This window comes from Mycteria americana, chromosome 15, assembly GCF_035582795.1.
Source record: "Mycteria americana isolate JAX WOST 10 ecotype Jacksonville Zoo and Gardens chromosome 15, USCA_MyAme_1.0, whole genome shotgun sequence".
Taxonomy (NCBI): Eukaryota; Metazoa; Chordata; class Aves; order Ciconiiformes; family Ciconiidae; genus Mycteria; species Mycteria americana.
The window spans coordinates 7,169,341-7,195,484 of NC_134379.1; the positions used below are offsets into that span (position 1 = coordinate 7,169,341).

Below are 26,144 nucleotides of genomic sequence, written 5' to 3' on the forward strand. Positions count from 1 at the left end.
GCACCCACCCCACGGCGTCTCCCATTGCTGGGACAGATGCCACCTGTCCTGCCATGCCGGCTCCCTGCTCCGCATCTTCCATCCCAGTGCTGCTCATCTGCGGGAAAGGAAATAAATCTCTACGGACAAAGAACTGACCTCCGGGAACAGCAGGAGCGGAGTTTTAGTCCCTGCCTGGTCACCATCTCATCCTAAAAGGACGATAGTTGTTGCTCAGATTTAAATGTAAGGCTTTATTTTTGTGGGTCAGAGCACGAAGAGGCAGCTGCTGCTGCCTGCCGGGCGGTTAACTTGTGAGCATCGCCTGCCTGCGCTGGAGAGGAGTCGACGGAGAGATTTCCACGAGTCCTTCTCACTTACCAGGAACATTTCATAACCACAGATGTTCTTATCAGTGAGGCAAAGCTCACGGGGCAAGACGCTATCTGTTATTTAGACCAACCGGTACAATTGCAAAAACCAGACAGGTTTTCAGGCATGAAAGGTCTTCTTCACGCTCCTTCTGCGGTACGGCTTTTGAAACAGCCTGGCATCCCCTTCGCTCTGGGAGCTGGTACCAGGAAGAGGCTGGAAAAGGCTGGTTATGGGTAGTGGATGGAAAATGAAGACAGAAAAGGGGGAAAAGCCCCGTCTCGGCCAGGCTGAGGTGCACACAGGCTCCCCCGACTCCCCTCGCCCCTGCCAAAACCCAAAGCGTTTCAGAAGTCCCTCAAACAACAGTAGCTCCCAGTTGAGACCGATGCTTTCGAAGCCTGCATCCAAACATGGGGAAGCAGATTTCATGCCTAGGAAGCGAAGCATTTTCTGGGATACAGAACGTGCTGTTTGCACATCGCCGTGGCAAAGAGCTGCCACCCCAGGGAGGCAGAGGCAAGCAAAAGTTTAGTCATAGAAAATGCAATACAGAAAAACTTGTGCATTTCAAAACCGGGATCCAGAATAATCCCAGTTTGGGTTGGGTTAATTCACCCGTGGCTTGACTCGGAGGGGCCGAGCACAGTCAGCATGAATGAGTGAATGGTTCTGTATTTCAGGCCAAATTTAAGGCAGGGGAGAAGCACTCTGGATTAATTTGGCCTGTAGAATAACATTAAGCAAAACTCAAGGGAAAACTGTGATTAAGATCACACTGAAACACCATCTTATCCCAGCAGCATCCTGGGACACATCCTTCATATGAGAGGAGCCTCTTTTGGAACAGACTCAACTCGCTGTCGTAGCTGCAATGTGCAGGACACGCTGCTAATGCAGAGCAACTTCATAAACTCCGATTTCAGGCTCAGGCAACGGATGAAAACGCAGGCAGGACACAAAATCCTGCTGCGATCCTTGCAAGACTGTCCCCTTCTCTCTTTGTCAACATTCCAGAAACAAAGTATTTGCTTCGTGCCAGAGCCCCAAGCACCCACCTGCAAAGGGGCCACGCTGCACCAGGCATGGACGGAAAGGGGGACAAGGGAGAAACCCCCAATCCGCGGTGTCTCAGCTATCAACGGGAGCAGCCTTTGCCTCCGCAATGAGTGAGCAAACAAAAAAACCACCCCGAGTCCATAGCGGGAGGAAGGGAAAGCAGACTGACAGAAACACTGAGGCTGGATGGGAGCTCTGGAGATCACCTAGTCCAACCTCCCCGGCTCGAGCAGGGTCAACACGGATTTCCAACGGGATGAAGAGCAAAGTACGAACTAGGCAGCCTGCAGCTCACCCCACTCCCTCTTGGAGCAGCCTCCAAGACAGGTCTGGGGCCAGCAGGAATTTGCTCCAGGGCACATGCTGACTTCGGTCTGCAACAACTCAGCTGCGTTCTAGTTAAATTTCTCAACTTTTATTTCTTCTAAGGTATGACAGTTTCAAAAATACGTCCAGTTTGATTATTCTTCATGTGCCAGGGGTCTGCTAGGATTACAGCAGCTGCAGACATCTGCCCCTGACGCCGTATCGTGATGTGACTGGTTGATTATTTTAGGGCATGATTCTCAACTGGTGTAAATCAGCCCGGTTTGGTTGACTTCAAAAGCAATAGCTTGTCTATGACCGGTAGAGATTTTAGTAACTAAAAAGTTATGTACAGAACTGCTTATGACAGGACCTTTTTAAAAAACATTTGTATGAACACTTTTTTAAACTTCAAGACACCACGTAGATGTTATTTAACCCTTTCAGCCCACCGATGCATTAGGCTTGAATGCCATTTCAATGTACTACTTCAACGTGGTTTAGAGACATGCTTCAGAAGAAAACCTGCCCAAAGGAAAACCTTCTTCAGAAGAAAGCCAAACCTCCAAACTTTCTGGGTTTGCTTTTTCTAATTAAGACTACACACCTGTATCTAGTAAATACACCACACAAATACAGACAAACAAAATGCGTTTTGCTCCCTGCAAGAAAAGGAGAGCTTGTCAAATTCTGCATTTCAATAGTGGGCAACAGCCTCACACACAGCCCTGCCACAGCATGACCACCACCAAGATGCTCAGCTCATCCGTAGGGATTTCCTGCATCTTCTACAAAATTCCCTGCGGACATCTCTGTTTCCAGTGTATCTACTTCCCCTTCCAAGCACCAGAGCACAGCCAGGTAGAAGCAGCAGCTCCTTCTCCTCCCGTAAAACAAAGGTTTTTGCTAATAAAACTTCTCCAGCCAGGCCTGCCAAACAATCCTAAAGAAAGCTGGCCTTCTTAGGCTTGAATTTACGAAAAGAGAAACCCCAGGTATTTTAAAGCATCAAAACAGCAGAGGAATTCTGGCAGCTCGTTCCCCCTTTCTCCCAGAGCAGCAACGAGAGCACAAGAGCTGCCATAAGCAGAGCTGTCAATCTGCCAAGACCCAATCGTGCAATACAGAATAAAAGTGAGAAACACAGGAGAAATAAGAAAGCTAAAAATAATATGCACTTCTTAAATGTTCAGAAAGTGTCGAGTACATTGCCCTTTTCTTCTCAAAATTACAGACCGAGCTTTTAAGCGCCCAATACACACATACTTTTTCTTGCGTACACGACGCATCAGAGGGCCACTCTCTTCATGCCGTCTTGTCTCCTTCAAAAGAACTAGCAGAGTACATTTATTGTGTTAGGAAACTGATTAGTTAAGAAAACAAAATGCAGCCTTGGGAGACGGGCAGATCTTTTATGTAATATATAGGACACTGGAAAAATGGTATCACATAAGCAAGATGACATTTGCTCTCCATAAATCATTTCTGAGTCTCGGCTTTCCAAAGAACAAACCTGAGAGTAAACAACACAACACGAAAACTGCTCTCGGAGCCAGAGTAATTCCTCACCTGCACTTACACGGGCAGAGAGCACAGACAGTAGATTTTAAAAAGATTTCTTGATGTAATGCAGATGTCGAAATCCTAGATCCCTTCAAATGTTATTCAATATTGCATTTTTAGGGAGATTACCGTTTACGTATCTTAATTGAGACTGAACAAGCTATCAAAGCATTTGCACCAGTTTAATATATGCATCCATCTGGAATTGATTTTGATAAAAAGGTTAAATACAATAGCAAGCGAATGGGTTCTTGTATCTTGTACAATATGCATACAATGGAAGACAACATGGATGCTGGCAAAAATCCATTATGATAACAAATCAGCAATTCCCAAGATGGAACATCCAACTTCAGAGATCTGTTAAAATATTCTTGCAGGCTAAAGATACTTGCAATCTGCTTCCATCTGCTTTTCATAAGTTTAGAACATGCTTCAATAACTTAATTTTAGAAAAAGACGACAGATAAAAATGTAAAGACTTGCAGCTCAAGGCCACAGGATGTCAAACACCACCAGTGACTGCTAAGAGTAAAAATGCTAATTTTAAAATTAATTTCACGTCATTCTGTGATACGATCTACTCATCTCTTTTGTTTTGTTACCCATTTCAAGAGAAAATGTATATTGATGTATCACAAAAACCACCAAGGACTTTTCCCCTCTAATACTATACTTATGCAGTCAGAACGTACCTTTAGTCTTCAGCCTTGGAATGCATTTAATGTAAGATAAATTATTTTTAAGAGGTAACAAATACATTTTTTGGTAATTTCCTTTCCTCTCCAAACATCAAAGAAGCTTAAACTACCACGGAAATGCATATCATAAATCCCCCAGACACTGGAAGTTATCACTCCCTTTCATATAAAGCACAACTAATGCTCATAAAGCATAGATTCTTTGTATAAAAACACAAAAAATAAAACCATGACAGAAGTGTGGGGGGAAAAAAAAAAAAAAAAAAAAAAGGACCTTGAATCAGAGTATCTGACATCTTGTCTATAAGCCACAAAATTCCCAGGATGCAGTCATAGTATAAAACCAGTGCTGTGTGTTACTCATGACTTTATGTATATATACAAAAGATTTATTATAATCATCAATGTTTCAACATTAAATACATGATCCTGAAATCTTTCATCAGACAAAAGCTCAGTACACAGAAAATTCTGCTTCAGCCAGGACCGATTCTCATTCTTCTAAACCGGATTAGGACTTCACTTCAGTGTTGACTCATTCATGTTCACAGGACTGTGACTTGTCTATATATAAATATTGGAACAAACGTTCAAAGGGAAAATATACACCTCACACTTAAATGTTCTTCTGTTTGTATTACTAAGAGCCTTAACATTTGAGTCCAGAGCCTCAACCGCTGTAAACTGGTCCAACTCAGCTGATTTCAGTGGCATGTGTTGATTTAGCTGATGATCCGGATCTCCCTCTCAGCAAGTACAGACTGTCAGACATCCTTGAGAACAGCTACCCTGCCAACAGACCCTCTCACTTCCACGATGCCAACAGCCTACTTGCAATTGTCTGGCCAGATACCAAGCAGTTCTTGTACGTTACTCTCTGTTCTGATCCCTGAAAACAGCCCTTTTCACAAACAGCTCCAAAAGTTGGCTTTGTATTGTAGACCGTATTCTGACAAGCAGTTGGGCAATTCAAAAGCATGTGAAAGCAATTATAATTATAGTACTGCTGTGATAATTAAAACATTGCCAGCTGCATATAAGCCTATTCAAATGTACAGCTGTTATATGGGTAATGGAAAAAAATACAAAAGCTTCAGATCCTGTGACCCATAATTTCCCAGACTGCTACATTACAAACCCAGTTATGACCATCCCCGTTTATGACAAAATGCCAAAACAATAGTGTCCTTTTCCATGCTTTCTTGTAAACAATTGGTTCCCTCATCACCTCTGAGTAACAAAAACTGTAACATACTTTACGACGATGTGCAATACAAGATGAAACTGGTATCAAGTAAAAAAAAATCAGAAAAATATTAGCCAATTCTCCTCTGCTGAAATGGTTGCCAGCTTTGGTCTAGATGCCTCCTACGCTTGGTCACCTTTGTCTTCGGTTGCCATTGCCGAGTCTCTCTGCTGCTCTTCTGGATCCCCCGGAAGAATACTGGTGACTGTCTGGAGAAGTGACTCGATCTGCTCTTCTGTTAGCCTTTCCTCGCTTTCTTCTACCATCTGCAGGTCAAAAATCAATCTAGTGTTATCATTAAATCCATACTGCCTTCCTCAGCTCCAAACAGAAGGACTCAACTAATTGGGAAATACTAGTCTCAATGAATGCAAGACATAGTCTGAGCTCATTACAAAAGCATTTTACAAAGTGGAACTCTTACAATATTTAAAAAAAGAAAGAAGAGCTCCATTGTTAACCATGACAATTGGCCCTCCATAATGAGACCCTGCTTTCTTTACAACAAGGAAAACAACACACCCAAACAGGCTTTCCTCCCTGGTTTCTCCTAAAGCCTCTCAACCTACACATTAGTATCTTGAGCCAGGCTTTTCATTTAGCTCACGTGCAGAGCTACCTTCCAGAGCTATTCTTCTAAGTTCCTGTGCTTTCATGCGAGAACTGAAATGACATAACCTGATAGTGGTTACCTGCACCTTGGTATCTTATCCAGCACCTAGGTTATAAGTAATTAGGCCATAAAAGAAGCCATCTAATCCTACAGCAGCTATACTTTATTGGAATTTACTTACATTGTGAGATTCCTGAATATAAAAGCATATAAAAGCTCTGAGCAACACAAAAAATGCTGTCATGAATCAACAGTAAAATTCTGTAAGATTAATTAGAGACCTACCCTCACTGTGGAGCTGTGGGAACTCTTATATCACTACTACCAGTAAAAACAACTGCCCTAATTTATAGGCAGCTGTTAAAAGGAAAAGCTTGTCAGAGGACTGGCAAAGCAAGCCAAATGAACTCTTCAAACGCAAATGAAACCAATTAGGATTGCGGAGTTTGAGATTTTCTTTTTTATATAAAGTCCTCTAAAATGTCCTTTGAAGAATGGTGATTTATATTAATTATGGTTCCAAGTCGACGCAGGTTTAATCAGTTCTAGCTATCATTTGTCAGCTATTCAGATGCTTCTTGCCTTCTAAAAAGCAGAGTGGTATATTCAATTAACTTTTTTTTTCTTCAATGTCCTATGAGCCCTCTTTGCACAATCTGATCATCTTTCATCAGCCATTATCCACAGATCCTTGACGAGATGAAAGCGAGCACGCTAGAATCCACTCATGTAGCAAAAGGCAGACACTGAACATCCATTTGCAAATGCTTGTTTCTGGGGACCATCCTGATCAAAGGATGAAATTCTCTATGGAGTGGCTTTCCAACTACAGTTAGTTCAAGAACTACTGTAGGACCTTGGCCTGAAAAACACCCCTGGCTCTCATTACCGCGGGCTGCTATACTATACACTATGAGTTAAAATGTACTAAAAATCCTCCTAACGTTATCCTTCTGTGTAAGCAACTGCTGCAGCTACTGAAGCGGTATCAGATGATTGCCTGCTAGATGGCATTTCAGGAGTGATCATCTCAGCAGCTTGACTAGCATACCTTGGAGCATCAAAATTATACAATAAAGTATGTTACAGTGCGTAAATACACTCTTTGTTGCCAGTACTGCTGACAAAGCCATTACTCTACAGATGACCTATGCTATTAAGTTTTGTAGAGGATTATCAGCCTGGTTTTTAGACTGGATTATAGTGTTATTAATTACTGTTACATTGAACTTTAAAGGTGACAGCCCCATAGCAGCAGGAACCGTACAAAGAAAAAGCCCACATCCTTTGGACAGGCAATATCACTTAAGGCAGAATGATTTCTCTCTTAGTGGCCAATGTCTCCTGCATTCGTTACCATCCCACTGCTCTCCCGATCTTCAGAAAAATGGCACCTTGCCTGGTTTAGATTTGATTTATTGGATCACATGAAGTCTGCCCCTCTTCCCCATTTAAATTTTATCCCTCCCTATACATGTCCTTTCCCTTTCTTCTCCAAACACTTTCTCCTTTAGGTGCTTGCTTCAGGTAGCCAGAGTTAAAACACAAGGATTTGATCAGAACTTAAACAGGTAATAGAGAGTGATTTCTAGATCAGCATCAACTCTTCTCAACTTCTGCATTTGAGGCAGAATATACTTACGCAAGTGTGTAATCACTGCTGCTTACGTGCTCCTGAGTGCCAAATGAGTAATGCCCTAACTCCCGATATGAACAATCGCGTTGATGTCACTTGTACTGGCTGAGCACGGAAGCCTGCAGGACTGACAAACTGCAGATACGACTCGGGACATTGACAGATGAGCTCCGGTGATTGCTCAGGCAGTTTAAGAAATCACACTTTACCAGAAAGTTGATGAAAGAAAATAGTCTCTCATGTTTCAGATGCATTGGTGCTGTAACTGATGTCTCATTAAACTGTTGAGAAAAGCATCTTTAAAGAAAGAGACTGGATACTGAGGAGCGGGTAATGTAGCTCCAAATCCCCTTCTGTTGACAGATCCGTAGTCTCTGCCAGAGGGAAGTGGTAATTCCTTGAACTACTGCAGCAAATTCATCAATGGCTCACCTCTCAGTGCCTCCGAGCCGTGCATCCTCACTGCCAGCTCTCACATCAGGAACTACCGATAGACAAAAATCTACATTTGGCAGGACAGGCAGCTTATTATTCAAGTTGATGCTTCGGCGCTATTTTGCTGTGATACTATTCAAGAGTTCAAAGGATCAAAAGCATAAGCTATAAAAATAATCTCTTTTTCACTCTTCAGGGAAACAGCCTGAGCAGCAACTTATGAAAACATAAGCAATTAGGAAGCAGCAATGCAACATGCCCAAAAGGAAAAATTCAAAAATTAAGCACAGAGAGCATGTGGATAAAGGAGACAAATGAAACTGTCCTAAAGGAAAACAGATATAAAGGGAAACAGAAGGTCACTCAGAGGCTTATGCTAAATTCAACAGATGTTCGCACAGTCTTCTGATTTACCACTATAAGTCAAAAAAATTTTGCTACTAGTCGTACTAGGAAATAATGTTATGATGCTCAGAAGAGAAATTATGTGTAAGAAAAAGCCTAAGAGGCAAAAAGAAACAACTGTATTCATGTACCTCCTTTTCCAGCAAGAATTTTACCAATACATGAAAAAAAAAAAATTCTATCAAAATCCTTGCTAACCTCTAACTTGCAATTGGCTGAAACTGCTCAAGCAACAGATTCAAACCATAAGCAGTCAGGAATGCAAAGTTTATACTAAGGAAAACAAAAATGCAAATGTTTTTAATAAGCGTATGACATAAGATGTTTATGTTGGCAGTGCCACACAAGCCAAATGGAAATAGATTATTCTCACAGATGATGCCATTTGCAAAGCGTAGGGTATCATCAACCAAAGCTCCAGTGAACTGTGTATTTTCAATATTCAGGGGTTTGCACAAGTAACAGACTTGGACAATGCTACAGCAACACAACTGATAGATAAAAAGCACCCTGATGTGCAGCAAGACAAGCATGTCTCCTCAGGGCTCAGAGCAAGGAGTTTCTTGAAATGAACACAGAGAAAGGCAGTAAGTCATGGCAGCTATGCTGCTTCTTGTAATAAGTAATTCCCAAGTCGTTACTGCTTTTCAGCATTCAAGTCTATACTATCCCAAAATAACTACGGTGTTTTTGTAGCAAATGTTATAGCATATTAAAGTCATTCATACATATACACAGTATGTATTTCCTATGAAATGCAACTATGTGGTCAAGATCAACTCAGTCAAGTCAGGCCTCAACAATAACTTCTACTTCACTCAGACTAGTAACAGTTAGTTATTAAACTCTCATTGCTTACTGTATGAATATATTGCAATTTTCACATTTCATTTCCCCCCCAGCTAATGCTCTAAATATAATCTACAAGATGACCAAAGAAGGAATCAAGGAAGGAAGCAGGAAAACTTTATTTGGTAACTTAATTGGCATAAAATTCTTACAGCTAAAAAAAAAAAAAAAAAAAAAAGAAAAAAAAAAGGAGGCATGTTCCCCCTGCAGCTAGTATTTCAAGCCTGAGTACCTAAAGTTGCTTCTTACTTTATTGATAAATGTATTGATAAAAACAGCCAGATTTTCAGAACTGTGGAATATATACAAATTATCCAGAAGGCAGCTGAAGCCACTGTACTGCTCACCTTTGAGAGCAAGGCTACCTTTGTTTAGAAGTCCAATAACCAATTTTTCACCTGCTTAAGCACCTTGTACCTACAACCATTAAGCCACAGCTTATGTATTGACTTAATTTCAAGTACTCAAGAGGTCCAACTAACTTAACTGGACTTTATGCTTAAAATTAGGCAAACATTTACTAAATGGAGAGTACGTCAAGAAAAGGATGCCAATTCTGTTCTGCCTCTCCAGATAGATCTATACACGGGCTAACAGAGCAAAATGAAACATGCATCCAACATCCATCACTGAATTTTGCTACAAGAGAATGGAAAGACAAATATCTCAAACTGCAGAATTAAACACTGGCAGATGCCTTGCTCAGTAACGTAACCGCTGCTGGGAACCAGAGCTGTGCTTATTAAACAAATGTGTATGTGGAATATTTTACGACCATGCAGCCTTTCCCAGCTGCACATTTTAACAGTAGCTTTTTTTAATTGAGCACTATGTATGAATTTCTCAGAGGAACAAAACGACCATAATTACCAAATCAGAGTATAATAATACAATTACATTAAGCAGTAAGTCACATTAAAACCTGCTGATAAATTCTCATGGCAGAAAGTCATTTTCAGAAGCTTTTAAAGATTTTATTTATCGAGAAGGTAAATCAGAAAATAACAGCTAGCCTGACTATCAAGATAATTTCAAAGATTAAAGTGTTTATTCATAAAATAAAAGTGCAAATCTGTATGTTCATAGTGCCATGTACACATGTAAGCACAAAATATGAACATAGACATATATATACACATGCATACTTGTCTAGATTTTTTTTTTTTACTTGGTGAAACAAGGACAAACATTTTAGGAACATGCTTTCCCTAACCATACCTGTGCTTTTACTTAGGTAAGCAGAAAAGGTAAGTGTAAGAGACTTCATCATCCTCACTGTGCTTCTTTTAAGCTATCAATGCTAATGTTTATTTCGTTTAGCCTCCTGAGACATGACAATACACTGCAAATGTTGAAGAATAAATAAAGTCACACTGAAGAACCCTAAAAAGTTTGGAAAGAACTGAGAAACTGTCTGAAGGATAAGTAATATTTGATGCAGCATCACAGAACAGAACAACCTGTGGGTTAAAAGCTATTGTTTATTTGAATAATAAGCTAAGAATTCTATTTAGAAAATAATCGGTGAACTACAGTAAAAAAGGAAATAGGGGTACTGATCACTTCCAAAGCTATCAAGCACATAATCTAACTCCAGTGTAGGAAGTACATATTTTATGAGAAAATGACTGCTATTTCCTCCTTTGAGCCGTAATTTGAAATTGTTCAGCACCAACATGCTAATCGGAAAAAAGCGCATAAAAAAAGAAATAAAGTAAAAGACTGAATGATAGGATTAATGTCCCTCAGAGATAATTAACCAAGTATGCAAAGTGGGAAGCAAAATATATTGTTGAGAAAATAGAACATTTAAATCCTCTAACATCTTCCATTTTCCAGAGGAATACTTTACATTATTATTTTCTACTCAACAAAAGACAATCTGCCAGGCTGGTTATGCAGAGCACGTATCACGAGGTACAAAGCTCTCCGAGACGGAAATCTAGTTTTAAAGAGCACAGAATTAAAATCTACTTTTCCATTCAGAAAGAAGAATGTGGAGCAATTTGTTAATTAGAAAAGATGATGCTTAATCTTCAAACCCATCACGGTTCAGCATTAAGTAAAGCTGAACAACTGTCACGGCTAGATCAACATCACTGTCTTTTTTTTCTTCCCTCCTTTGTGATTCACTGAGCCAGGAACAACATATGTTAAAGATTAAAACAGGAGGTCAAGATAGCTGCAATGTGTACAGTGTTTTACCCTGTGGGATACGAATTAGAATTTTATGCTCCTTTTGTTGCTATTGTTGTTTGAAAATAAATCCTGGCACACAGTCCGGAAGAGACAAATACGAACAATTACAGCAATTTATGCATAAAGACTTACAAAAGAACTTGAGATCAAAAGATCGCAACATAAGTTTGCTTTTTAGCTTAAATATAATTTTATCAAAATTGATTTATTGTTTGCATACAACTAAAGACAGGGAATTTTATAGAGGGAAAGTAAAAAGCCAAAAAGCTGGAAAGGCAAAAAAGCACCAAGCAGTAGTAAATATAACTATCCCCTCACATCAGCTATTAAAAGCCTATCAGGTAAATTTGACTCCATTCCACGGACAGGCAGCACTGAGTAAAAGTTTGACACATCAAAACTATTTGAGCAAGTGAGAGACAGAGATACGGCTTGTTTGGCGTTTTGTTTAAAGCTTTTTAAAAAATAAGATTGATTTGCCTACATTATGGGAAGTGATCAGAAGTCATGATGTATTTCCGATTCAATTCCAGGAGCGACTCAAAGCTTTTGAGTGGCAGGGGCAAGTTCAGTGACAAGAGAATCAAGGCAATTTTAGACCTATTATTCACTTCTCTGTAAGGTTGTCTCTCAGCCATCAACTGCAGTGAATTAACTTGCCTGCATGAAATCTGTCTATGGGTAATCTTCTCCCTACCGACATCAAAGAAGAAAATGCTGGTAGACTCCACAGCTCTGCATCATTTTATACTCAAAAGATGCTCAGAGAAGACAGAGGTTTTGTGTGTTTGACGAAGTAGCACTGCTAAAATCTCTTTCCCCTGTCCTCACCAAACCCCAAAATGATTCAAGACAGCAATCGAAAAGCAAAATCATTTCCGTGCTATTGCTCCTAGTCTCTGTATTTCCCTAACAAAAATGGCCTGCAGTTTCCTAGCAGTTATTGAGCTCAAAAGACTTGGTGTGCTTTGATGAAAGAGTAAGTGTACTGCAATTCTGGGGAGGCTTAATTTAACACAGTGTTAACTATCCAGTCAACCTAGTTTACTGTAATACTAGTTTTGGAGAAACTTGCCCTGGGAATTACAGGGGTATTGCAATGGAACAGAAGTAACTGCATCCCCAATACTTCCATGAGGATACAAATTCAGGTTAGTCCCCAAATGTACGAATATTACATTTTTCACAAGTTGCTTTTGATCATTAGAGAAGGGTTACGTATCAATAATGGGCTGAGACTGAACTCAAATCTCGTAGCTGTATTCTGTAAGTTTTAGCAATGAGTTTTATCTAACTTTGACATTACAAACCTCAGAATATCTAAAGTATGACACTTTACAGAAACCTGACTTCTAATATAAAGGCCCAAATTTCTTATACTTGCCTCCTGGACTTCAAACATGACACAGAAGCAAAACTATTTTCAGTATTTTACGGATAGATAAGATAATGAGGAATGAGGTAGGATAACAAGGGGAGAAGGGAAAAGACAGACAAAACCACAGTCACCTGAAAGCAGCAAAAGATTATTGCATTTGAAGAAGGAAAAAAAGACAGTATATGACCTATATGGGAATATAATAAATCTGTGTCTAAGCACATGAGGCTAACGAAAGTATGAGGCAGGGCTCTACATCACCGCTTATGACTAACTTCCTAAGCAAAACTCATGAAGCCTTAACGCTCTTGGTTGAGTTGATGATTGACACTGATCTCTTCAATTACAAAACACAGTATTAATTCCTCAGCTAGAAGCATTCTTTTATGAGACGCCTTCAGCATTATAATGTCTGCTCCTTGAGTACAAAAGAAAAATAGTCCTACTGGTACCTCTTTAATCCTCCCCTTCTTTGCAGCAAAATATGATCCTGTTACTACATAGTTTGGTTTCAGGATAATATTGTAAACAGATGTTCTTAATGTAAGAGATCTTTATTAAAAGAATATCCTTATTATAATAATTTCTTTATTACCACAGGATTTTGTATTCTTAAGGAGATACTTCAGAGAATATAACCATCCATTTCTATTTAGTGACAATCTCTCTTTACATCAGAATTATGCTTAACAGATTGATAATGGCCACTTTCCATCAGAAAGTCTGTTTATATCCAGTTCTCATCCTGCACCACTGCTCAAAATTCCCTATCAGGCATTACTCATTCCTTTTTAGCGTGTTTGGTTTTACTATAACATAAAACCCTGCCATCAAACCAACCATGTCATCACAGCTGTCAAAAAGTGAAGTACTTCATTACAGAGCAACAGCAAAAAGACTCAGGTTAAATATATTCTTACTCGCAATACTGTAACTAACCTTTAATGACTGCATTGGGCATTTTCAATATGTGACACTGAAGCAAACAGAGGTGGAGAATGTCTGAGAGAAAGATGGGCAAGTCTCTAAGGACGTCTCAGAGAGGAAGCAGAGTGGATTTGAAACCATTAATGTAAAGATGTGCATAAAGGGATACATTCAATCACTGACCATGAGAAAGTAATTATTCAATTGATCTTCAAGGTTAAAGCTGCTTTCATTTAAGCTTTGAACAGTCAGGAGCATTGTTACTTACCAGCTGTATTTCAACTGCTGTCACAGGCCTGTGGTTAAGCAACTGGAGCTTTTCTGCCCTGTTTAAAAGCAAAGCGTAAAACAATCCGCATTACTATATAATTTGAGAATGCCCTCAAATGACTGGCAAGATGCAAATACATTCCTGATAACTTAGGGATCAAACACCATTGCCAAGAATAATTCAGACTGGGTTTGCAGTGAGGTTTAATCACCATGATAATTTGGATATTTTAAATAAAGTACTTTCTTGTGTGTTTAGACATACTGCTGTTGCCACCTCCAGTCTAAGGGGGCAAGGCAGAGGCCCTTAGATCATTACTGTACAAGCATTCATTAACATGCACTGTTGCTTTGTTTAACGCTGCACAGAAATGCTAAACAACTTGTCAAAGATCACAGACTCTTTTGCTATGAACCACAAGAACTATTATCATACCTAAGAAGCTACAAGACGTCAGCCAAGCGGCAATAACTTGTTTATTCTTTTAGCCCACTGCAAATGCAAAGTTTAAAAAAAAAAAATCAGCTTGAAACCACTTGGTCTCATGTACTCTCTGCAACCCATACGGTTTAGGCCAATGCATTTTTTCATAGGTTATTACAATGGGCTGAGGCCATACTTTTACACATGTATCTTTGGGCAAAAATGTATCTTCATCTCTGTTCCCATGCAAATCTCCCTTTCCGTTGCATCTCTACAACTGTTGGGCACCATGCAGCAAACCCGGTGGGGGACTGAGCTGGACTGTAAAGATAACCAACCTCTTTTTTCTGGGTTGTTTTTGACTTGATTCACTGCACAGTCCCACGAAGACTTGTACGACCACAAACAGCAAGGTAGCAAAGATACAGAAAATGCCAAAAAAACCCTCACCACCCTCAATCGGTGCCTGAGTTGTAAAAGTATGGTCACTTATTGTGGTTTAAAAGTGATAATTCATTAATTTACAGTAACTCAAACACTTCTGATTACCTGTCCACACTCTGAGGCAGACAGAAAGTGATTCTATGCATTCAGATTTGCAGTCCTGTACCTTTAGCACAAAAGCACTTCAATCAATACTAGCTTCTTTTGTTTTGACTTCAGATATGAACCATGTTGCAGCTGTATTTTTAATAGCCCCATGCCATTCTCATCTGCCTACAGGGGGAGAAGTCAGTAAAACTTGTCTGACTTTGGTACCTAAACACAAAACACTTTAATAATCAGAGAGCCAGTTTAGCACCTCTGAAGCCAGTGGCAAAATTCCTGATACATTCAGAACCGTCATTAAGCTCGCCCAGCCTCACTGCTTTTCTACACTCATTTTCACCAAACAGTTATTAGCTCTACTTTCTCATAAAGAAATCATGAGATCTCACAAACGTCCGTTTAAACACTTTGATCATTAAAATAGAAAAAAAGGGGTATGAGGGAAAAAAATTTCACTGACATCGAAAAATCTCTTTTTTTTTTTTTTGGAAGACGTGATCAAACAAGTATATTCATTAAATTCAAACTACAACATTTAGGCAATAGCTCTGCAGCCAAAAATTCTTAATTTTACACCCTACTTAAATACAAATCCTTCTAAAAACAAAGTAAAAACCAGCTGTCATATGCCAGTAATGCATATTTCATTAATTTCAGAAGCTCAAAACATTAACATTGACCACATAATAGCAGCACGGCTAATGATCTGAGCTGACCTTTGTATTTTAGAACAGAGAAGCACAATAATAAAACACTCCTAAAGATAAAACAGATGTCTAAAAGGGCATATGAAACGGTAACAAATGCACTTTTATAACCAAACGATAAAATTACAGTGTAATAATAACAGATACAATGAGTAAACGAACTTGAACATACATTTTTTTGGGCAAAAATATCTTGAATTATTATTACTTGACATACAGCCTGTCCTAGCAGCCACCTATGTTTACGCAGCACCTCTATCGCACACATTCACGCGTTCAAGTGAGAACTGACAGTTAACAGGCACAATCTTCCAGTCTGCAATACAGTAGTGAACTACGATTTTGAAGAATTAAAGCTTGGAATTTATTATTATTTAAAAGGCATCTTTAATGCATATTTAAACTGATTCTGAAGCGTTTCCCCCTGGTTTATTGGACATGTGGGTGGCCTTCAGGAGAGCAGAGATGCTGTAATTCACAGCCCCGAGCGCTCCCATGCAGGCATTTACAACCAACAGGTCAATGTCTCTGTGTCTGGAGATACTTCAGAGATACCACCTCTTTTCAAATGGCCTCCGACACTGGCTGCCCTTGGAATCTAACACCAGCTAACAGCTTATAACATTGTCAGGTATTTCAATACTTTATCATTCACGTAGGTGCGCCGGCACGTGTTCAAAGACCAAGGTGTTTAGACTTCTCAGGAGAAGCCTTTGACAAGTGATGCATTGCTGGGGTGTGTACATGCACGCACATGTGCGTGTCAAGAGACTGAATTTAATACTTAAGAAGGCAGGCAGCTGACACCCAAAGAGAATAAGGCCCTTCATATATCCACTGAACATACCAAAGGAGCAGCACTAGCATAAAATTTTCCTGGCTTATGTCTCCTGAAGGAAAAATCCTGTATTGCTACAGATTGGGCGGTCTAACAGACCCTCTTCAGCTAAAACATCCATGATTGCAAGTGACTTAGTGATGGAAATAGGACTACGGGAGACTCTGTGGCTCAGTGAAGGCAACAGCTTTGCTGATACGAAACATCGAGCTTCATTACACCAGAGGGTTTTGTCATGTGTATTCACAGCCCTAAAGAACAGAAAACAGCTTCGAAGAGATGACACACTGACCGTTGTTTTTAGACCCAGCCTGCTTCGGTGACAAAACCAAAATCCTAAAAAAGAAAAGTTTTTAACTGATCCACCTAGTCCCTGAGCCATTCTGCCATCATTTTTATAAAATGCTGGAAAATAATTCTAATCATGACTTTCAACTTCAAAAGAAAAGCTTGCAATTTTAAAATGCAGCATTTGTGAAATATGAACAATTCACAACAGAAAGCTCCAAGAAATCCTCCTATATATTCATTTACCATTAAAAAGCGTACACAGTTCAACATCTTGAATTTACATTTACTTTACAAATGTACCTATTTTTTTCCTCTCTATATTTCAAAATTGGAGAAGGGGATAAGGAATCAGGACTTTATAAAGGAGAAAAAAAAAGAGGAAAACTCCATTTTAATCAATCACAGAACTGTTCAAAATGTCTGTTTAAAAAACGAGCTCAAACATTTTGGGTACCACCCTATCCTTTTAATCTTCTTTTCTACTTCTGCAGAACCACATCAGATTTTTCTCAGTCTTCAGGAAAAGCTTGCAATAAAGTGACATTTGGCACCTGGATAAATGCCAACAAGTGTGGCAGATTTCACATCGATTTCAGATTTCACAGCTAAAAGATTATTTTTGCTGAAGAACAAGATGTTTCTACCTGCACATCAGCATTTGCCCTTCCAAGCAGGGCCATCAACTTACTCCTTAAAAAAAAAGGGTGCCTAAATATGTTCCTAAAGCAAATATTTTAACAGTGGTTTCAAAGTGTTTTCTAAGAAACGCCAATTGTCAAATTAGTTCCTCGAGCTTGCCTGCACTTATTTGTATGTCTTGCATAAAGTAGTAAGGATCACTATTCCCATTTTACAGACAGTAAGACCAAAGGGGAACGGTTAAGCGGTGACTGCTTTAAAAGGTATTGGGTTTTGGAGGTGTAAGAATGGGGAAAAGATGTGGTGTGGGAGGAGAAAAGGGAAGGCCCTTCAGACAGTACATCGCAGGAGACGTTGCTATATTCTCTGAAGGCTCCACTATATAATGCTGAAAAGGACCGTGTGGTCGTGGCCCCTGGCCAGGCCTCCTCCTTCCTCTTGGAGATTTTGTAGTGCCCTGAAAAGGATCCGTCCTTGCATTCACGAACTGTACGGCATATCCAGGCTGCAAAAATACAGGAGGATGCTGGGAGGAAGGTCCTTTGTGTCAATTACAGTATAAATCAGTATTTAAAGGCAATTCCCACTGTAGTGACTACGCTCTCTCTTTTCCCTCCTGCAGAAGAACTGTTTACATTTTTTCCCCCTCTCTTGTTAACAACCCCTTTGCAGCACAGGGTTTGATCTTAAAATTCTGAATATTGTGATTTTACGGACGCCACAAAGGAATCAGAATTAGCTTGGTTAGCCAGATTTGTTAGATTGCTTTGGTTTTGGAGAATCAAGGATGAAAGCCAAATATGTTTCCATTGGTGGGAAGCAGTGAATACGCCTCCTTTGTTTTGCCATGCTAATCACTTATATCTATTTGGCAGCTTGATGTTTACAACAAGAGACTATTAAGAGCATGGCTGAATTTAACACTGAACTGAGAGCACCACTGTTGGCTGCTTTACTGTCAAAAAGATAAGGTATTTATAACTGCTGCCATTTACTACTGTCATAAGTAATGAAAGGGCAGAAATAAAACCTTAATATTGATGGGAGACAAGTACTGACATCCTTTAGACCAGAATTAAAATTGAGAGGTCATTTAATGACCCTTCATTTCTCTCATTTTCTCAATGAGAGAAAACCTCCTCCCTTGTAAAATTGTAGCAAAACACATCACTGCCATAAAAGCAGAAGTCCTAACAGAGCTGGGTAAAGAATATTAAATAACATCTTCAGTGTACAAAAATCTGGCCAATTAATCTGAATGAATGTATGAAAGATTTAGTGCTTTTTCCTCAAGAGCTAGCAAACTGCCTGGTTCAGTGCCTGGAGCACTTGACGGAGATGTGGAAGCTGGCGCTCTGGTCCTGGCTTTCAATGTTATTTGCTTTACGGTCCCTGGCCAAGCATGCGTCTGTGCCTCAGTTTCCAGACATCTAAAACAGAGACAACATTTGCAGCTCTCACAGGAGAGCTACGAGGGTATTTACTGGTAAAACACTTCCCCCTCCTCCCAAAGCCCTACTTACAAAGACAGACTTTTATGTTCACTGTTTAACGAATTCATACAAGTTTCTCACTGCACTGTACACTCACACGCCACTTCGGAGATCAGAGCCTTTTCAAGCAAATCTTTCTTTACTTTTGCAGCAAAACATGTCCTAATCCAACCCTATAGCTCCACCACATCTCCAGACAAAACATATTATTTGACTTTTACAAAAAGAACACATAAGATAAATTTTCTCATATTCTTGTTTTTCAAGTACTACCTTTGAAATTTGCTGCCGACAACACTTCAGAGCCAAATAAACAGAATCAAATAACTAAAGCCATATCATGCCTGTGCTAAAGAATGCAAATCTTATTTATCCAGAGCTATTTTAGAACAGGTAGAACTCCATCATGTTTATCACAGCAAGATTAGTGGCAGAGCAGGTAACAACAGAAATAAATTAAAACAAGTTATACATCATGACTAAAACAATCAGTTCGTGAAACCGTTCATGTTTCCTGAAGACAAGAAATAAAAAAGGTCACCTCTGAAAGACTTTTTGCTTATAACATTAACATTACTATAACTTATTAGGGAATAGACAGAAGTTTTACAGTTGGGACAAACGGATCTCAAAAGCATTATTTCAGCGAAGCTGGTATCATTCAGACTATCTGCAGTTTTTAAAATGTGTACAGAAGAGTGAGAGAGAATTTGCAAGTCAGTCATTAAAATGTGTTATGTGAAAAATTTCATGCCTGTTTTTGATCTGCAAAGCTCCCTACTGGAAAAACGACTCGGAACATCAAAAAGGAATTAGCAGCAGGGTGCAAAAAACCAAAGGCTACACAAATGACATATTTCATCTGAAGGTGCTTGTGCAGTGCTACAGGCCTTTGAAATTATAAACACTAATTAACACTAAAAAATAATAATAATCTTTAGACATGTTAACATTATATAATTATGATTTAAGCAATGCATTTGTTTTATTTACAGAGAGATTGAATCCAAAGACGCAGAGAAATGACCAACTATTCAGTAAGGGTCATCTGAAAACCGCTACGTAGCTAGTTATTTGCTGATCAACCTAAACATCATTCTGATAACGAAGATGTAAGTTATTTTATTTTGGCAAAATATTGCAAAAAGGCAAAGGGATAATTGACTGTAATTGAAGACATTTGGACAAATATGTTGATACTAGGGCAGGTACACTGGATACTAGTATGGGTAGATACGCTCCTCCTGCAACAGAGGACAGTAACATTTTATCTTTTTGGTTTAGTAAATATCCAGCTGCTAAGATTATTTAAGAAATACCAAGCATGCATGTGTGCAAGACATGAACAGTTACCTCTGCTTACTCGGGAGGTCCACGTTAGCAGCTTTCCTGCTGTTGGTACAGAATACAGACATCCATTCCAAGTACAAAAATCTGAGATCAGCTCAGGGGACCCTTTTGATGCTTTGGTCCCAGCTCTTCTGCCTGCAGGCAATTTCTGACCTTCCCTATTGGTAACAAATGGAGCGACCAGTACTACTCTTGGCATCCCCTTGAAGCAAACACTCACAAAATGCCTCTGAAGTTCAATGTTGCAAAGAAAACTGGATTCCTCAGCCCCCAACGCTAGCAGTAAGCAGTGCAGCACCGCATGCAGTACGAGTTGGAGCTCAGTACCCGCTGCACTTTCTTAACACTGATACCAAAAGTTGACTGTTAGGGTCAGTGTCTTGTTGTACCTGGGATTTCTTGCTGGCACGTACACAAATTAGAACCTAAATACCCACAATTCCATCAGAAATAAGCTTTAAGGAAGGCAAACACTGCAAGCCTGAACATGCATCAGTATCAGTGCTGACTGCAGTATTTTGCATGGGCACAGACGTGATAAGCCTGAATTTAGTTCATGCTCCATTACATCTAAAAAATAAAAGGAACTTTATCCAACTCAGATGAATCCATCTTTACACTTTCTACAGCATGCATGTTTACAGTCACGCTCACTAAATAAAAAGAATAACTGTCCCATTCAACTAAACAGAAGGTGAAGAACAGTTTCAGCATAATTGCCCCAAAAAAGTAAGTCTTGTATTTTCTCTGGACTGTCTGGATTTTAGTAACGCTGTTTGGAACATGAAAGCTGCTCATTCAAGAGAAGAATACATACAAAAGATGAGTGACAGCTGAAAGCCATTTTCTCACATAAAAGCAAGATTCCACTAATCAGAGTTAATTGTCTGTTATGCAGACTCTTGCAGGACCTGCCTAGTGAGAAATCCCAAAATGGCAATTACTGCTGTTAGGCTGAGCAGTGCCTCCTCACTTCTAGGCCACATGCAGCAGTAGCTGAGACTCAGCTAGAGCCAAGATCAGCATTTCCAGCTGAGGGCAAAATGATGTGGAGTGGGCTTTGGGATAAATAAAGCTCGGGCTGCAGGAGACAAAAATGCTTGCAGTTATGGGAGAAGAAAATGGCTCTGAGGTCTGCGTTTGAGGGGAGAGTGTATATTGTAGGAGGTGAGGATGTAGGATTACATTACATTCACAGTCAAAAAAAAAGTTATCCTAGAAGACAAAAAAAAAAAAAAAATCACTGTCTTGTGGTCAAGATCACACTGCATATTTGGGTAGACAGAATGGAGAGCACACTGCTACAGTGCATACTAAACTCACAGATTCTAAAAAATAATAAAAACAGTTACATACATTTCATCTTAATTTACACAATAGTATCCTCTTCTGTCAGCAGCTACCCAAATATGTGCAGCATTTATATTTTAACCAAAACCTCATATTGAATGTCTTTGTATTGCCCATTTTTTAGCTACTGAACTCCTAGGCTGTATGTAAATATATATGCATGCATGTTTTGTTTTTCTAGGAAGAGATCTATAGGCACGGGTAAGAAGAGAACAGTATTAGTGCCAAGATACAGCACACAGCTAAAAAAAAACCCCTAAAACATCTGTGACTGTACAGAGGCAAATTTATCCTCAGGAATGTATGTTTTTTAGTTGCTAGGAAAACCATAAAGTAACAGCAGTATACATAACCATGTATTTTATTACTAGCTGAAAATACTTAGGAGTCAAATCCTATGGTCTTGAGTCAAGCACGGCAACTCATGTAAAATGTCGTCTGAATCAAGATCACAGGATCTGGGTTACAGATGAGCAGTCCCGAGCCGTGGCCTGTGAAATCACAGTATCAGTCTGTGCGTGGTCTGTGCAAACATACCGGGCTGTATTCTCCACAGGGGTTACAACTGTGCTTCAATGTCGGCACGTTTGCGCAGGATGAAATCTGAGGGCTGCTAATGGTATCTGAACACAAAAAATTGAGCAACTCTGCTACAGATCAAAGGGTTAATTTCAAATCAATTCAGTGGGAAACACAATGGTCTTTTTAAAGACCATTAAATGATGCTATTGTTAAACTAGCGCCATCCTGACTTTGGTGTTGAATATTCACTTTGAAAGCTCTGGAGGAGACAAAAATTACAAATAAATCATCCAGCCTTTAGTACTGTAGAGGTTTGTATTTGTCGTAGTTTTTGGCAGTAACAAGGGAAAATACTTTCTAAAAGTACTACTGACTTTCAGCTCAATACTTCCTTGAATGTGTTGATTTAGAGACAAAAAGGGCAACGTTTATGTCCAATTTTTAAAATTATGATAATATGCAGTGATTGGAAATTTGATTATTCAAAAATTAGGTCTAAGACAGGCTATCGGTAACAGGAAGAAGAACGAATAGAGCCAATTTTCATTTAACTGCAATTACAGAGCGCAAGCTTAATAAATGTTCTTTTCATGCAATGCTATTCGCACTACCTTACAAAATACGAAGCCATTCCAGGGACTAAAACTGGAAAATTAGCTGCTAGTGGCATACTGTATTTCCAAGTACAAATGGCTTACTGTACTGTAGTGTTAGCCAAAGCTTGAGGCCTCAACAAGGTAATAATAAAATTCACTATGATGTCAGTTCAGAGCTTTTCATTAAAAAAATCGCAGTTCTACAGTTTCATTTTTACCAAAATAACTGACAAAAAGGAAAAAACTGTACTTTACCATACTTTGCTGACTGTATCAGTGAAATATAGGTTTAGATGTCTTTGAATTTGCTCCTTTCAGCAAGGTAGCTATCTTAAATGACTCAAAGGTTTAAGTTGTTTTTACACATTAGTATTTATTTTAAAGATTTGCCTTTTAGGAAAATATTTTAGGAAATATTTAGGAAATTTTTTTTTTTCTGCCTGTAACACTAATGAGAAAAACCCATCACAAAATTGATGGCTATCAGCAGAAAAGATATGCTGGTCTGTTAACCTGGTATTTTGAGCAGCAAATACCAACAATAACAGAAAGAAAAGACTTGAGGTGATTTTACAGGAACTGCACCATTTGCCAGCACACCACTATCAGCTCTGTAACTGGAGCCAGAACGTTTTAGGACATCAGGTGTAGCCTGACAAGCAATGCATTCTGCATGGTGAGTATTGCAGGTTTGTAGAAGGAGGGCAGGAAAAATGAGAATTTACTTGATTAAAAGCTCTGGTCTCTAAATGAATGTGCCTCAGTTCTTGGTGCCTCTCTGGATGGTGTCTGGTCTCTCTTCGCTACCTTGAAATTCTCACATACACTAGCACAACCTAGTGCTTGTGTGCCGCAATAACATGCTGAACAGGGAAAGTCAGCTCCTCGCACTACCTACCTCCATCAGGTTTTTAGATATAGCTGCAAATCCTTCTTATATTCAAAGCCCTGAAGTCCTTGTATTAGAAAAGAAGTTGCTGAGCCTAATTAGCAGTACAAACACACTGCTTAATTGTTTCCTCCTTGATTACAGGTAGAGTCCTAAAAAGGAATTTGAACGGCAGAGGAAGCAGTCTAAGACGAGGGGGTATTTCCGACCAGTCGTGCCTTTTAACCAGAACCTCTATTCCTCTTGCAATGAGAAAACAGAAAACGCTGCTGTGTCCTCACTGGGGACAGACACCAACTAACATACATCTTAAATCAAATCAGCTACCTTCAGAACACAGTTACCAGCAGAGACAGCATATGACCAGCTAAGAGATTAACGGAGAGAGCACATCTTTGAATGCCTTACCCAGAAAGGAAGTAGCAAACACAGACTCTGGAGTTCATTACTCTTTGTGGGAGGAAAGGTCATTACAGCAAGATCATGTAAGCAAGGTCCTGCAGAGCAAATATTGCAGGTTCTTTCCTCTCAAGGGGGAGGAAAGCTCTCTACCAGCTAAGTGGAACAAAATCTCTAGTGAAGCCTTTTAAACAAATACCACCTCCATCCCACAGAATGGAAATGATTAAAGCCTTTAGTTTTTAATTTATTTAACAACCGAGCAGTGTTGAAATGATCTTGGTTATGAACCAAAGGGTAGTTCAAAATTTCCTTGAAGGCATTATTATTTTAAGCGGTTTAACATAAAGTGCATTATATAGTAATTGCACACCATATGCTTTCTCTGTTTTGGTGAGAAGAGGCTGCCAGATGGGCTCTGATACTTCTACCTTGAAGTGTCTGAATGGAAAAGATTAGAAGAAAGAAAAAGTGCCAGGATCACAGTGAATTTTAAACAATTCTGTTTCTTATTTTGTAAAGTACGTGGCAAATGCAGTGCTGGCAAGTTCTTTACCAGACGACAAAGATATTAACTAAAAGTAAAGTTGTAGAGGATGCTCAAGAAACTAAGGTATCACAGTCCAGTCTGAGTTCTGATAAGCCCTAAACATGGTAAATTTGTAACCTAAACTAGTGGATGGCTTTTCACTCTTGTCCTTCTGCCATTATGCAGAAGGAAAAGACTTGGGAGTAATTCTCTTGCTTATCTTACAGACTCTGATTCAGAGAAAAACGACGGAGATGATACCTAAAACTAAAGGCACTTCCTAGCATCCATAAAAAGGTGATAAAACAGCCAAAAAGCTTATTTAAAGCTTGTAACTATTTCAACCTTTGCAGCAGTGCTGTATTCAAGTTCAAAGAACAAGCAGGCTTGGAAGGCGAATATTTGGGTAGATCTTCTGCAAAACAGGCAGCGTGGGAGACTGCAAGACATTTTGTAGCTAGAATTCTCTGTGTTATGACCCAACATCATTTAGTACTTCACTCTCAGAGACACCATATGGGGGAGCAGATGTGGTCAAGGTATCTAACATGATAACAGAGCTCCCCTGCCTTTTTTGCAAGAGTTAACCCTCAGGTCCTGGTCAAATTCCACCAGAAAGAAGTTTAGAAGTGAGCTGTAATAAAAAAAAAAATCCCTTTGACTTTTAATGGGACTCTTATACCTAACTCATTCAGCTACTTCTAAAAAATCCTATTCTGCCTTTCTAACTCCCCCTGGCTTTTTGCTGTGATACAGCATTCTGCTGCTTTCCTAACTGCTGCCCTGCACGCACTGAACAAGCTCATTTCACTTCAAAGAGGATGACTATTTTGCAGTACCAGAAGTCAGGGGTGCTCGCTACTTACTCAAAGAAATAGTTTGTTGCCGATTTTAAGATACTCTCTTTCATTTCCATGCTATCAGCTCTTTACAGTAAGCAGAGTATTTTCTCCATACTTGAATATCTCAATGTCAGAAAATAATTATGGTATTCTTACCCACTACATAAATTAGTATCCTGCTGTACAAAATGAGCTACAGGGGGACTGAACACTGACATACTGACTTGGCAACTTTAGCTCTACAAAAGAAAGCACTCCAAGCAAAGTTACTATACCCATAACAAAGGTTCCAAGTACTAGCACCCTTGTGTCTGCAATGACAGCAATACTGTGATGAGAGCTGCTGATATACTGGATGTGAGCATAATTCTTGGTAGACAGAGGGCACTGAAAGTCAACAAAATAGCTGACAATCTGCTTTCTACTCAACTTACTATGCTTTGGACAGGGTGAAAACTTGCCTTGTAGCACTGCACTCTCCAGATGCTCTCACTTTGAATTTCTTTTTGTGACACAAGCAAATTATTAGTAAGACTCTTCTTCCTAGAGGATGAACTCCTTGGGAGTCCTTCCAGTAGGGAAGAAAAATGCAGCCGGTGTCTATACAGCATGAACTACTGGGAGTCACTCCCTTTTAGAAGAGGGAGACATTTAGAAGCAACTAAATCTTTGGTTTTTCTGCTTTAAAAATCAGATGACTGATTAGAGCTATCCAAGCAAGTAGCCAATTGTTTCAGTTTCTTTTGGGTCTGATTATTTACAACAGGCTTCACTCACTCTCTGGAGAG

General features: G+C 39.4%; 1 protein-coding gene across 1 annotated transcript in view; it reads right to left on the bottom strand.

Moving 5' to 3' along the window:
- Positions 1-3,442: 3,442 nt before the first annotated feature.
- CRCP (CGRP receptor component) overlaps positions 3,443-26,144 on the bottom strand; it is a 34,569-nt gene continuing 11,867 nt past the window's right edge. Inside the window, exons 5-6 of the mRNA XM_075517834.1 lie at positions 13,937-13,994; positions 3,443-5,492 (exon numbers count right to left, since the gene is read on the bottom strand). Of these exons, the coding sequence (XP_075373949.1) occupies positions 5,349-5,492; positions 13,937-13,994 (202 nt within the window). The 3' untranslated portion in view covers positions 3,443-5,348. The remainder of the gene's footprint in view (positions 5,493-13,936; positions 13,995-26,144) is intronic.